Source organism: Salmo trutta, chromosome 3 (assembly GCF_901001165.1).
Source record: "Salmo trutta chromosome 3, fSalTru1.1, whole genome shotgun sequence".
Lineage (NCBI taxonomy): Eukaryota > Metazoa > Chordata > Actinopteri > Salmoniformes > Salmonidae > Salmo > Salmo trutta.
The window spans coordinates 7869467-7885180 of NC_042959.1; the positions used below are offsets into that span (position 1 = coordinate 7869467).

At 46.4% G+C, this 15714-nt stretch overlaps 1 protein-coding gene across 1 annotated transcript in view; it reads left to right on the top strand.

Annotated features, from left to right (window-relative positions):
• LOC115167531 (BTB/POZ domain-containing protein KCTD16-like) overlaps positions 1-15471 on the top strand; it is a 31857-nt gene extending 16386 nt beyond the window's left edge. The window contains exons 2-3 of the mRNA XM_029722027.1: positions 12395-12613; positions 12722-15471. Of these exons, the coding sequence (XP_029577887.1) occupies positions 12395-12613; positions 12722-12966 (464 nt within the window). The 3' untranslated portion in view covers positions 12967-15471. The remainder of the gene's footprint in view (positions 1-12394; positions 12614-12721) is intronic.
• The last annotated feature ends 243 nt before the right edge of the window (positions 15472-15714 follow it).

Below are 15714 nucleotides of genomic sequence, written 5' to 3' on the forward strand. Positions count from 1 at the left end.
GGTGGGCTTCTAACCATCTAACTCTACTATATAGACTGGTGGGCTTCTAACCACCTAACTCTACTATATAGACTGGTGGGCTTCTAACCACCTAACTCTACTATATAGACTGGTGGGCTTCTAACCATCTAACTCTACTATATAGACTGGTGGGCTTCTAACCATCTAACTCTACTATATAGACTGGTGGGCTTCTAACCATCTAACTCTACTATATAGACTGGTGGGCTTCTAACCATCTAACTCTACTATATAGACTGGTGGGCTTCTAACCATCTAACTCTGCTATATAGACTGGTGGGCTTCTAACCATCTAACTCTACTATATAGACTGGTGGGCTTCTAACCATCTAACTCTACTATATAGACTGGTGGGCTTCTAACCATCTAACTCTACTATATAGACTGGTGGGCTTCTAACCATCTAACTCTACTATATAGACTGGTGGGCTTCTAACCATCTAACTCTACTATATAGACTGGTGGGCTTCTAACCATCTAACTCTACTATATAGACTGGTGGGCTTCTAACCATCTAACTCTACTATATAGACTGGTGGGCTTCTAACCATCTAACTCTACTATATAGACTGGTGGGCTTCTAACCATCTAACTCTACTATATAGACTGGTGGGCTTCTAACCATCTAACTCTACTATATAGACTGGTGGGCTTCTAACCATCTAACTCTAATATAGACTGGTGGCTAACATCTAACTCTACTATAGACTGGTGGGCTTCTAACCATCTAACTCTACTATATAGACTGGTGGGCTTCTAACCATCTAACTCTACTATATAGACTGGTGGGCTTCTAACCATCTAACTCTACTATATAGACTGGTGGGCTTCTAACCATCTAACTCTACTATATAGACTGGTGGGCTTCTAACCATCTAACTCTACTATATAGACTGGTGGGCTTCTAACCATCTAACTCTACTATATAGACTGGTGGGCTTCTAACCATCTAACTCTACTATATAGACTGGTGGGCTTCTAACCATCTAACTCTACTATATAGACTGGTGGGCTTCTAACCATCTAACTCTACTATATAGACTGGTGGGCTTCTAACCATCTAACTCTACTATATAGACTGGTGGGCTTCTAACCATCTAACTCTACTATATAGACTGGTGGGCTTCTAACCATCTAACTCTACTATATAGACTGGTGGGCTTCTAACCATCTAACTCTACTATATAGACTGGTGGGCTTCTAACCATCTAACTCTACTATATAGACTGGTGGGCTTCTAACCATCTAACTCTACTATATAGACTGGTGGGCTTCTAACCATCTAACTCTACTATATAGACTGGTGGGCTTCTAACCATCTAACTCTACTATATAGACTGGTGGGCTTCTAACCATCTAACTCTACTATATAGACTGGTGGGCTTCTAACCATCTAACTCTACTATATAGACTGGTGGGCTTCTAACCATCTAACTCTACTATATAGACTGGTGGCTTCTAACCATCTAACTCTACTATATAGACTGGTGGGCTTCTAACATCTAACTTGTCCTTGGATTAGTTCAATGAGCTCCTTATTAAATCAAATCAACCTCTGGCGGTTCCCACCCCCGATCATTCCGGAACCATCTCAGTGTCCCGTCAGCTCTTTCTCTCATTGCTACGCATCCTGATTAGTGTGTGTGTGTGTGTGTCTCTCTCTGTGTGTGTGTGTGTCTCTCTCTCTGTGTGTGTGTGTGTCTCTCTCTCTCTCTCTCTCTCTCTGTGTGTGTCTCTCTCTCTCTGTGTGTGTGTGTGTGTGTGTGTGTGTGTGTGTGTGTGTGTGTGTCTCTCTCTCTGTGTGTGTGTGTCTCTCTCTCTCTTTCTCTCTGTGTGTGTGTTTGTGTGATTAAGGGTTGCTCTAGAGTGGGTGGGCTGGTCATTTAGGATTCAGTTATTTTAATCTATGCACATATTATTCCAGGCATCATTAAACCCAGTTGTAGAGACATAATGATGTACTTTAGCCATAGGTCTGGGAGGGGGCGGGGCGACCTCCTCAAATGAACCTTGCTCTTCCTGTGTTAGATTAATGCTGATCTAGGATGCATTTTGCCTTAGATTATAATGACTGAGATTACATGGACAGATGGGGACTGATCCTAGATCAGCCCTCCTACACTGAGACACTATGAATACTACCCCTACTTTTTGTGGCTAGCTGTCTGAGTATTATAGGTCTCTGTCTGTCTGTCTGTCTGTCTGTCTGTCTGTCTGCCTGTCTAAGGACATTAATCCCTGCTGTCTCTGCCAGGCTAGATAGCTTATCCCCATGTAAGGACACTCTGGCCTAATTTGTGATTTAATAAGCACGTAAACAAGGCTTGGCCTGAGGCAGTGGCAGGGACGGAGGAACTCACTGGAGACAGACTGAGGAACTCACTGGAGACAGACGGAGGAACTCACTGGAGACAGACGGAGGAACTCACTGGAGACAGACGGAGGAACTCACTGGAGACAGACGGAGGAACTCACTGGAGTCAGACGGAGGAACTCACTGGAGTCAGACGGAGGAACTCACTGGAGTCAGACGGAGGAACTCACTGGAGTCAGACGGAGGAACTCACTGGAGTCAGACGGAGGAACTCACTGGAGTCAGACGGAGGAACTCACTGGAGTCAGACGGAGGAACTCACTGGAGTCAGACGGAGGAACTCACTGGAGTCAGACGGAGGAACTCACTGGAGTCAGACGGAGGAACTCACTGGAGACAGACGGAGGAACTCACTGGAGTCAGACGGAGGAACTCACTGGAGACAGAGGGGGTCAGATGAAGGAACTCACTGGAGTCAGACGGAGGAACTCACTGGAGACAGAGGGGGTCAGATGAAGGAACTCACTGGAGTCAGACGGATGAACTCACTGGAGTCAGACAGAGGAACTCACTGGAGTCAGACGGAGGAACTCACTGGAGTCAGACGGAGGAACTCACTGGAGTCAGACGGAGGAACTCACTGGAGTCAGACGGAGGAACTCACTGGAGTCAGACGGAGGAACTCACTGGAGTCAGACGGAGGAACTCACTGGAGTCAGACGGAGGAACTCACTGGAGACAGAGGGAGGAACTCACTGGAGACAGAGGGAGGAACTCACTGGAGACAGAGGGAGGAACTCACTGGAGACAGAGGGAGGAACTCACTGGAGTCAGACGGAGGAACTCACTGGAGACAGAGGGGGTCAGATGAAGGAACTCACTGGAGTCAGATGGATGAACTCACTGGAGACAGACGGAGGAACTCACTGTAGTCAGACGGAGGAACTCACTGGAGACAGAGGGAGTCAGATGAAGGAACTCACTGGAGTCAGATGGATGAACTCACTGGAGACAGAGGGGGTCAGATGGAGGGACTCACTGGAGACAGAGGGACTCACTGGAGACAGAGGGACTCACTGGAGACAGAGGGGGTCAGATGAAGGAACTCACTGGAGACAGAGGGAGTCAGATGGAGGAACTCACTGGAGACAGAGGGACTCACTGGAGACAGAGGAACTCACTGGAGACAGAGGAACTCACTGGAGACAGAGGGACTCACTGGAGACAGAGGGACTCACTGGAGACAGAGGAACTCACTGGAGACAGAGGGAGTCAGATGGAGGAACTCACTGGAGACAGAGGGAGTCACTGGAGACAGAGGAACTCACTGGAGTCAGACGGAGGAACTCACTGGAGTCAGAGGGAGTCAGATGGATGAACTCACTGGAGTCAGATGGAGGAACTCACTGGAGTCAGATGAAGGAACTCACTGGAGACAGAGGGGGCCACTGGAGACAGAGGGGGCCACTGGAGACAGAGGGGGCCACTGGAGACAGAGGGGGTCAGATGGAGGAACTCACTGGAGACAGAGGGAGTCACTGGAGACAGAGGAACTCACTGGAGACAGAGGGGGTCAGACGGAGGAACTCACTGGAGACAGAGGGAGTCACTGGAGACGGAGGGAGTCACTGGAGACAGAGGGAGTCACTGGAGACAGAGGGGGCCACTGGAGACAGAGGGGGCCACTGGAGACAGAGGGGGTCACTGGAGACAGAGGAACTCACTGGAGACAGAGGGGGTCAGATGGAGGAACTCACTGGAGACAGAGGGAGTCAGATGGAGGAACTCACTGGAGACAGAGGATCTCACTGGAGACAGAGGGAGTCACTGGAGACAGAAGATCTCACTGGAGACAGAGGGGGTCAGACGGAGGAACTCACTGGAGACAGAGGGAGTCACTGAAGACAGAGCAATTCACTGGAGACAGAGGGGGTCAGACGGAGGAACTCACTGGAGACAGAGGGAGTCACTGGAGACAGAGGGAGTCAGACGGAGGAACTCACTGGAGACAAAGGAACTCACTGGAGACAGAGGGAGTCACTGGAGACAGAGCAATTCACTGGAGACAGAGGGGGTCAGACGGAGGAACTCACTGGAGACAGAGGAACTCACTGGAGACAGAGGGGGTCAGACGGAGGAACTCACTGGAGACAGAGGGAGTCACTGGAGACAGAGGGGGTCAGACGGAGGAACTCACTGGAGACAGAGGGAGTCACTGGAGACAGAGGGAGTCAGACGGAGGAACTCACTGGAGACAGAGGAACTCACTGGAGACAGAGGGAGTCACTGGAGACAGAGCAATTCACTGGAGACAGAGAGGGGTCAGACGGAGGAACTCACTGGAGACAGAGGAACTCACTGGAGACAGAGGGGGTCAGACGGAGGAACTCACTGGAGACAGAGGGAGTCACTGGAGACAGAGGGGGTCAGACGGAGAATATGGAGACAGAATATCTGATCAAAGAGACACAGTCTGTAGTTTATATGTGTGTGTTAGAGAGAGAAAGTGTGTGTGTGTGTGTGTGTGTGTGTGTGTCATTAAGGATGCACACCCTCTGTTTATTCACTGCATTCAGTTTTGATTTTGCCACCAGTGGTTTTGTAGAACACTATCGTTCAACAGTTTGGGGTCACATAGAAGTTTCCTCGTCTTTGAAAGAAGAAAAAAAAATGTGTCCATTAAAATAACATCAAATTGACCAGAAATACAGTGTAGACATTGTTAATATTGTAAATGACTATTGGAGGTGGAAATGGCTGATTTTTTTTTATGGAATATCTACAGAGGCCCATTATTAGCAACCATCACTCCTGTGTTCCAATGGCACGTTGTGTTAGCTAATCCAAGTTCATAATTTTAAAAGGATAATTGATCGTTTTCATCATTGATCATTTCCAGCTACAATAGTCATTTACAATATTAACAATGTCTACACTGTATTTCTGATCAATTTCATGTTATTTTAATGGACTTTAAAAAAAAAAAACTTTAAACGAGGACATTTCTATGTGACCCCAAACTTTTGAGCGGTAATGTATATAAAAGCCTTTGTTATTTGAAACAAGGACACACAACAACAAAAAAAAAAAGTTCAGCAAGATTTTTAACCAACTCAGCCTAATCAGCTTTGAGTTGTGAAAGGTTTATTTGCGTTTCAGACCTATTTTCTTGTTGGTAGAGATGGAGGAGGGCAGACAACAGGGCCCAGATTCACAAACACTTCTTACGCAAAAACTTAAGAAGCTTCTTAAGAACAAAATATTAATAAGTTCATAAGATAGTTCGTAAGTGGAATTCCTCAACAATACCTTAAGATTTCATGATTTTCTTACAAACTTCTCAAATATCAATGTTGCTAGTCAACCAATTTAAACTAACTATCGAGCTAGCAACAGATTACTGTTTCTAGAAAAATGTTCTTGGGTTTCAAATAGTCAATACTGAAACTTTTCAGATTAATTTGTGAGTAAATTAAACATGTTGCTTTTATTATTGCTTATTCTCTCACTGCACTGAATTTAAGACAAGGGTTTAGTTATCTTGGAATTAAGACCATTTCCATGAGCTTTATTTTCAAGAATCTAATGTCTTCTTAACTTTTTGCTTAAGGAAAAACAGGAAATAAAGCAAAAACATTTCCAAGAACCTTCTATCGTTAAGGAAAGAAATGCAGTTAAGAACAAATGTCTTCTTAAGAAGGTTTTGTGAATCTGGGCCTAGGCTGCCATTGAAAACTAAACATTGAAGAACAGGCAGGTCTGGGTGTCTGAGGCTTCAGTGTGTGTGTGTGTGTGTGTGTGTGTGTGTGTGTGTGTGTGTGTGTGTGTATATGTGTGTGTCTGTGTGTCTGTGTGCTGGTCTGGTTGTCTGAGGCTTCAGACTGATGATGGATGGAATTGTCTGCTGTTAGGGCCTGCAGAGTTCACACTGTGTATGTGCGCATATCTGGGTGTGTCTGTCTGGGTGTGTCTGTCTGGGTGTGTCTGTCTGGGTGTGTCTGTCTGGGTGTGTCTGTCTGGGTGTGTCTGACTGGGTGTGTCTGTCTGGGTGTGTCTGACTGGGTCAGGAGTGGAGCAGCAGATTACTTTTGAAAAAAAATCATAAGTAATTTTTTTAATAATGATTTTGAGCAGCAGATTACTCTTGCTTAAGGTATTATTATGAGCTAATGTAGTGGTTGTCTAGGAACAAGGCGCGGTCGTCTAGGAACAAGGCGCGGTCATCTAGGAACAAGGCGCGGTCGTCTAGGAACAAGGCGCGGTCGTCTAGGAACAAGGCGCGGTCGTCTAGGAACAAGGCGCGGTCGTCTAGGAACAAGGCGCGGTCGTCTAGGAACAAGGCGCGGTCGTCTAGGAACAAGGCGCGGTCGTCTAGGAACAAGGCGCGGTCATCTAGGAACAAGGCGCGGTCATCTAGGAACAAGGCGCGGTCATCTAGGAACAAGGCGCGGTCGTCTAGGAACAAGGCATATAAAATATTAAAAGATATAAAGATTTAAAACATGTATGTCAGGTTATGGATGCAGTTCCTGAAAGGACATGTTTTTTTCTGTACTGTTAAAGTTTGTTTCCATCATGGATGTTCTGTATAGAAAACAAACCTTCAACAGTAACTGCCCTGAAATGTGTATGACGCTATTATGGGGTTTCTAGGAGAGTGAGAGATCAAGAGACAGAGGGGGTGGTGAATGCCCTTGTGAATGCCCTTAACCACTTCCCTCTGCAACTGGATCCTGGACTTCCTGACAGGCCGCCCCCAGGTGGTGAGGGTAGGTAGCAACACATCTGCCACGCTAATCCTCAACACTGGAGCCCCTCAGGGGTGCGTGCTCAGTCCCCTCCTGTACTCCTTGTTCACCCATGACAGCATGGCCAGGCACGTCTCCAACACCATCATTAAGTTTGCTGATGACACATCAGTTGTAGGCCTGATCACCGACAATGACGAAACAGCCTATAGGGAGGAGGTCAGAGACCTGGCCGGGTGGTGCCAGAATAACAACCTATCCCTGTAACCAAGACTAAGGAAATGATTGTGGACTACAGGAAAAGGAGGGCCGAGCACGCCCCCACTCTCATCGACGGGGCTGTAGTGGAACAGGTCGAGAGCTTCAAGTTCCTTGTTGTCCACACACCAAGACAGTCGTGAAGAGGGCACGACAAAGCCTATTCCCCCTCAGGAAACTAAAAAGATTTGGCATGGGTCCTCAGATCCTCAAAAGGTTCTACAGCTGCAACATCGAGAGCATCCTGACTGGTTGCATCACTGCCTGGTACGGCAACTGCTCAGCCTACGACCACAAGGCACTACAGAGGGTAGTGCGTACGGCCCAGTACATCACTGGGACCAAGCTGCCTGCCCTCCAGGACCTCTATACCAGGCGGTGTCAGAGGTAGGCCCTAAAAATTGTCAAAGACTCCAGCCATCCTAGTCATAGACTGTTCTCTCTGCTACCGCACGGCAAGCAGTACCGGAGCACCAAGTCAAGGTCCAAAAGGCTCCTTAACAGCTTCTACCCTCAAGCCATAAGACTCCTGAACAGTGAATTATAAGTGAAATAATGTGTCTGTAAACAATTGTTGGAGAAATGACTTGTGTCATGCACAAAGTAGATGTCCTAACCGACTTGGCAAAACTACAGTTTGTTAACAAGAAATTTGTGGAGTGGTTGAAAAACGAGTTTTAATGACTCCAACCTAAGTGTATGTAAACTTACGACTTCAACTGTATATATTACCTCAATTAGCCCAACCAACCAGTGCCCCCGCACAGTGGCTAACCGTGCTATCTGCATTGTGTCCCACCACCCAACCCCTCTTTTACGCTACTGCTACTCTCTGTTTATCATATATGCATAGTCACTTTAACCATATCTACATGTACATACTACCTCAATCAGCCTGACTAACCGGTGTCTGTATGTAGCCTCGCTACTTTTATAGCCTCGCTACTGTTATTTTTCACTGTCTTTTTACTGTTGTTTTTATTTCTTTACTTACCTATTGTTCACCTAATACCTTTTTTTTTTAATTCGAAATTGCACTGTTGGTTAGAGCCTGTCAGTAAGCATTTCACTGTCAGGTCTACCTGTTGTATTCGGCACACGTGATAAATAAACTCTGATTTGACATGCTCTGTTATTTCTCAGTACAGAGCTCATCTCCGAGGAGGAGATGTAATTATTTGGTCTCTGGCCTTGTTCCTAGCCAACCACTATATTTTATCTCTGCCTCTACATTAACCATGATGTTGATGTGATGCAGCGACCGTCCATTTAAAACAATACTCACTAGCATCCACTCTTCTATCCCTCCATGTTTCTCTCTCTCCCTCCATCTGTTTCTCTCTCTCCGTTTCTCTTCCTCCCTCCATCTTTGATTCGCTCTCTCTCTCCCTCTATCCCTGTTTCTCTCCCTCCCCCCTCACTCCCTCTGTTTCTCTCTTTTCCTCCTTGTTTCTCTCCCTCCCTCTGTTTCTCTCATCCCTCCCTCTGTTTCTCTCCATCCCTCCCTCTCTTTATCTCTCTCCCTCCCTCTCTGTTTCTCTCCCTCCCTGCCCCCCCTCTGTTTCCCTCCCTCCCTCTTCAACCGTTTCTCTCCCTCTCTCCGTTTCCCTCTCTCCCTTCCTCCTCTGTTTCTCCCTCCCTCCCTCTGTTTCTCTCTCTCTCCCTTCCTCCCTTTTTGTTTCTCTCTCCCTCCCTGTTTCTCTCTTGCTCCCTCTTTGTTTCTCTCTCTCCCTCTTTGTTTCTCTCCCTCTCCCCCGTCTGTTTCTCCCTCCCTCCCCCCCTGTTTCTCTCTCTCCCTACCTCTCTGTTTCCCTCCCTCCCGCCCTCCCCCCTCTTTGGGTGTTGGTGGGCACGGCTCCCAATGCAGTCTGATTCTCTCTATGAGGAGACATTGATGGTCTGATTTGCCTCTTTACTCAGTTCCCATCCCAAATGGCACCCTATTCCCTATTACAGTGCCCTACTTCTGACCAGGACTCATAGGGCCTTGATCAAAAGTAGTAGACTAAATAGGGACTAGGGTACCATTTGGGACTCAGCCATGGATTAGCCATTAAAAAGCTGTTAGCCTCTCTCTCAATTCAATTCAAGGGGCTTTATTGGCATGGGAAACTCTCTCTCTGCTATCAGACTAATGCAGTCACATCACTATGCAGAGATGAGGCTGTTATTACAGTAAAAAGCTGAGAGGCTCAAATCCCTGTTGAACTAAACTCCCTGTTCATATCAATTGATGTATGCACTGGGCTTGCATACCAAATGACACCCTATTCTCTATATAGTGCACTACTTTTGACCAGAGCTCAATGAGCCCTGGACAGAAGCAGTGCACTGTGTCGGGAATAGGGTGTTATTTGGGACGTAAACACTGTCTGCAGGTAATGGCCCAATGATTACTCATTTTGAGACATGTTATTGCTGTTGACACTAGAGCCTTGTATGGGGAAAACAATTACATGTCCATTTACACTGTCTATGCTTGAGTAGGTGTATTATTGTTTTATATAGTTTTATTCCTGTAAGCCATGGAGATCAGAGAGAAGTCATTGGGGATGTCTTCCCTTCCAGGATATAGAAAATGAAAAAACATAAATTGGAACGTTGAAATGGAATAATGTTTCTTCAGGGCAGATACAAGGTCCTCAAAGACATGCGTGAATATAAAACAAATCTGAAAATAAATGAATAATTGAAAGCTTGTAGTCTGTAAAGCCACAAAGCCAGGGCCTGTATTCACAAAGCATCTCAGAGTAGGAATGCTGATCTAGGATGAGGTTCCCCCGTCCATGTAATCCTCCTAACCTTCCCAGCTGTAGTCTTCTGTTTTCCTACAAACCTTCCCAGCTGTAGTCTTCAGTTTTCCTCCTAACCTTCCCAGCTGTAGTCTTCAGTTTTCCTCCTAACCTTCCCAGCTGTAGTCTTCTGTTTTCCTCCTAACCTTCCCAGCTGTAGTCTTCTGTTTTCCTCCTAACCTTCCCAGCTGTAGTCTTCTGTTTTCCTCCTAACCTTCCCAGCTGTAGTCTTCTGTTTTCCTCCTAACCTTCCCAGTCGTAGTCTTCTGTTTTCCACCTAACCTTCCCAGCACCTTGGCCTTCTTTCATTTGCTAGTCTGGCCTCAGGTTCAGAAGACACATTTTACCTTGGTAAGACGTCTACTGAAAAACATCCTATTCAGAGCATATCCAGAGGCTGTGTGTGTGTCTTTGTGTGATTGTGTGTGTGTCTTTGTGTGAGTGTGTGTGTGTGTCTTTGTGTGAGTGTGTTTGTGCGTGTGTGTGTGTGTGTGTGTGTGTGTGTGTGTGTGTAAGGGCATATCCACAGGCAGTTGAACCACTGTCAGATTTACTGCTCGTATCAATCCTCACTGACAGCAGGTCAAAAAAACAGTCTGACCCATACACACACACACACGCACGCACACACGCACACACTTCGTTCCTCCCCCATCTCAGCAACCTCATTCTGCTGCTACTGCATGTGTAACACCCAGGATTAATGATGTCTTAGGTTTCGTCCCAAATGACAACCTATTCCCTAAACATCGTCAAAAGTAGTTCACTATGTATACTGATAGAAAAAAGGGTTCCAAAAGGGTTATTTGGCTGTCCCCATAGGAAAACCCTTTTTGGTTCCACGTAGAACCCTCTTTGGGGAGAGGGAGAGCGGGAGAGGGAGAGAGAGAGAATCTGTGTGTACTGTATAAAGTTGCTACAGTGATGGTTTTAATGAGAAATGTCTAGTGGGCATGTAGGACAAATTCAGACTGACTTTGGTTTCAGAGGCGAGGACGAGAAGTGGGTACGAAGGGAACGGAGGGTGTTAGGCTGTCTAGAGGAGGTCTAGAGGAGAACTAGAGGAGGTTTAGTGGAGGTCTAGAGGAGAACTAGAGGAGGTTTAGTGGAGGTCTAGAGGAGGTCTAAAGGAGAACTAGAGGAGGTCTAGAGGAGGAGGTCTAGAGGAGGTCTAGAGGAGGTGGTCTAGAGGAGGTGGTCTAGAGGAGGTGGTCTAGAGGAGGTGGTCTAGAGGAGGAGGTCTAGAGGAGGTGTAGAGGAGGTCGTCTAGAGGAGGTTTAGAGGAGAACTAGAGGAGAACTAGAGGAGGAGAACTAGAGGAGGAGAACTAGAGGAGGAGGTCTAGAGGAGGAGGTCTAGAGGAGGTGGTCTAGAGGAGAAATAGAGGAGGAGGTCTAGAGGAGGAGGTCTAGAGGAGGAGGTCTAGAGGTGGTCTAAAGGAGAACTAGAGGAGGTTTAGAGGAGGAGGTTTAGAGGAGGAGGTCTAGAGGAGGTCTAGAGGAGGTCTAGAGGAGGTGTAGTGGAGGTGTAGCGGAGGAGGTCTAGAGGAGGAGGTCTAGAGGAGGAGGTCTAGAGGAGGAGGTCTAGAGGAGGAGGTGTAGAGGAGGAGGTGTAGAGGAGGAGGTGTAGAGGAGGAGGCTTAGTGGAGGTCTAGAGGAGGAGGTCTAGAGGAGGCTTAGTGGAGGTCTAGAGGAGGAGGTCTAGATGAGAACTAGAGGAGGAGGTGTAGAGGAGGAGGTGTAGAGGAGGAGGTGTAGAGGAGGTCTAGAGGAGAACTAGAAGAGGTCAGAGCTGTAGCTTTCTTTAACTGAAAGAGAAATGTTTAAAACCCCTCACCTCTATATACACACACACACACACACACACACTCCGTAATGAAAGGTCAGTGATGCTGCCACTCTCCCTACATCCTGTGGAAGATGTCTTGATGACATTCCATTATACATCTGTCAGGGTTTGTCTGTTCAGTAACCGGTCTGTTTGATTACACATCTGTCAGTGTAGGCTGAGAGAGCGTTAGCTAATAATAATGTATTGTGTGAGGATTCTCTTGTCACAACAATTTATTCACGTCTATGATAACTGATGAATTCAATATGTCATTTGTGAACTGTAGCCTGCAGTCTCTATCTACTTCTGTCACTTCAGTTATGGAAATCAGTTTTTAGGAGAATTTTGCTTATTCAAGATGAAACTCTGTGTGTGTGTGTGTGTGTGTGTGTGTGTGTGTGTGTGTGTGTGTGTGTGTGTCTCTTCTCCAGGTGGCCCATCCAGGTGGTCTTCGTCCCACTGCGACTGCTGCTGCAAGAGCCACAAGAGTGAGCGCGAGGGAGAGAGCGGCACATCTTTGAACGAGCTCTCTACTTCCTGCTCCGAGACCCAATCAGAAGCCAGCTCCCCTCAGGGCACTGTCATCTGTGGTTCCGTCAGCCGTCAGCCTCACCCCGTCGCCCAGACCCTGGACCGGCCACTGAAGAAAGGTGTGGGTGTACCTCCTTTTTGTATCCCTTGGGTGACTTTGGGTGCTTTGAAAGGTGTCTGTCTAATAAAATGTCTTCTTCTCTCTCCTTCCTCCTCCTTCCCTAAAGGGCCCGTTCAGCTGCTCCAGCCGTCGGAGGTGAGGAGGAAGACGGACCTGCTCCGGGTGAGGACCATGGGGATCAGGGAGCACCGCGAGGCTGCAGCCAAGAGGAAAGCCAACAAGGAGAAGTTAACCCCGGAGCAGGAGCTGGAGAGCTGCATCCAGGACTTCCACAGGATCAGGATTCCTGAACGCTTCCCGGAGAGGAAGTACATGTGGCAACAAGAACTGCTGAGGAAGTACCGTCTCTAAGGAGAGGGAGGGAGCGAGCAATACAAATCAAATTGTATTGGTCACATACGCCGAATACAACAGGTGTAGACTTTACAGTGAAGTGCTTATTTACAAGCCCATTCCCAACAGTGCAGAGTTAAAAATTAAGACAAATATTTGGAAAAATGTACATAAGGAAATAATAACACATTTACCACAATTACACAAACTGAGTCAATGTGCAGGGGTACCAGTACTGAGTCAATGTGCAGGGGTACGAGGTAGTTATGAGGCTATTTATAAGGAGTACCAGTACTGAGTCAATGTGCAGGGTACAGGGTAGTTATGAGGCTATTTATAAGGAGTACCAGTACTGAGTCAATGTGCAGGGGTACAGGGTAGTTATGAGGCTATTTATAAGGAGTACCAGTACTGAGTCAATGTGCAGGGGTACGAGGTAGTTGAGGTATTACAGTATTACATGTGGGTAGGCATCAAAGTGACAAGGCAATCAGGAAATAGTAACACAGGAAATAGGAACACAATAAAAACAATAGCGAGGCTATATACAAGGGACAGGAAGAGAGAGAGAAACAGGGATGGAGGGCTCCATTTCTTTGCAGGGTATGAGCTAAAGACTAATAGACTGTAGCACTCTCTACGACAATCATGTACTGTATTAAAGAAAATGAAGAAATCAAGGCCACTGTATTGCCAGCATGTATAGCAGAGCACAGTGAATCTAGCACAAAACGAGGCCACATTTGTCAAGGGTTTGTGATGTGTTCACAGTGTCTTTTTGTGATATGCACGTGTGTTAACCAGGTTGGGGTTCAAATCTCAGTCACGGCAGGGGACACTTTAGACCCACCCCATGTGGCTAACCGTGTGAAGTCATGGTTAGCCTGTCAAGCTAAAGGCTACATCACCTGTTCAAGCAACTAACCAACCTCAGGGCCAATGGGATACACCGCAATCAGCTCACCAAGCTCCATCACGATCACAAGCTCCATCAACAAAGGTGCAGTTTCAGCTAGCTAATGCTTGTTGTGGAACAAATTAGTAGTCACGATGTCAGTGATTTTCTATTGGTGTATCAGTGTGTACAGAAGGAAAGGACTATCGCTGCGTCTCCGGTTCACAGTTAGTCACAGTGTGTCTGGATAGTGTCAGAATGGGTTTGTGGTTCTGTCAGGCAGAATCATCACAGAAGACGGGACTCTGGAACTCTCACATCTGTTTATTGTACTACAACTACAGCCCTGCATGTCATTTCATGGTATGAGACTCATATCAGTAGATTATAGTGTCAGTAATATGGTATGAGACTCATATCAGTAGATTATAGTGTCAGTAATATGGTATGAGACTCATATCAGTAGATTAAAGTGTCAGTAATATGGTATGAGACTCATATCAGTAGATTATAGTGTCAGTAATATGGTATGAGACTCATATCAGTAGATTATAGTGTCAGTAATATGGTATGAGACTCATATCAGTAGATTATAGTGTCAGTAATATGGTAAGACACTCATATCAGTAGACTATAGTGTCAGTAATATGGTATGAGACTCATATCAGTAGATTAGAGTGTCAGTAATATGGTATGAGACTCATATCGTAGATTATAGTGTCAGTAATATGGTATGAGACTCATATCAGTAGATTATAGTGTCAGTAATATGGTATGAGACTCATATCAGTAGATTATAGTGTCAGTAATATGGTATGAGACTCATATCGTAGATTATAGTGTCAGTAATATGGTATGAGACTCATATCAGTAGATTATAGTGTCAGTAATATGGTATGAGCATCATATTTAATAGATGCCGTTCATTTGTTATGTGGTGGATAAATCCAAGGGTGCCTCCGAAGTTGCATTCTATTCCCTATATAGTGCACTACAGAGGGAATAGGGTGCCATTTTGGGACGCCACCCAATACTGTATGTCATGGTGACTGAGTGAGGCCAACTTCATTGATGAGAGCACTGACTGATTGTCTGTTTGCTATTGAATTTGTCGACAACTCATGTATGTGTAGCATAGGAAAACATGTAGGTAGGCTACAGTAGTAATGCTGGTGGGTGTTCTAAGATCCCGCCCCTGATGGGTGTTCTAAGATCCTCCCCCTGGTGGGTGTTCTAAGATCCTCCCCCTGATGGGTGTTCTAAGATCCTCCCCCTGGTGGGTGTTCTAAGATCCTCCCCCTGGTGGGTGTTCTAAGATCCTCCCCCTGGTGGGTGTTCTAAGATCCTCCCCCTGGTGGGTGTTCTAAGATCCTCCCCCTGATGGGTGTTCTAAGATCCTCCCCCTGGTGGGTGTTCTAAGATCCTCCCCCTGGTGGGTGTTCTAAGATCCTCCCCCTGGTGGGTGTTCTAAGATCCTCCCCCTGGTGGGTGTTCTAAGATCCTCCCCCTGGTGGGTATTCTAAGATCCTCCGCCTGGTGGGTGTTCTAAGATCCTCCCCCTGATGGGTATTCTAAGATCCCCTGATTGTAAGTGTGCAAAAAATCTATTAAATGAGTTGAAAATGCAATTACTTGTGTGACTCTAAAGACTCTTTGCCAGCGTAGCTGACTGAACTAAACAGGTGACTGTGCAGTTGTTTCTAGGATCAAAAAATGAAATAAGTACAGGGTTAGGTCTCAAATGGAACCCTATTCCCTCTGTAGGGCACTATGGCACCCTATTCCCTCTATAGAGCACTATGGCACCCTATTCCCTCTATAGAGCACTATGGCACCCTATTCCCTCTGTAGAGCACTATGGCACCCTATTC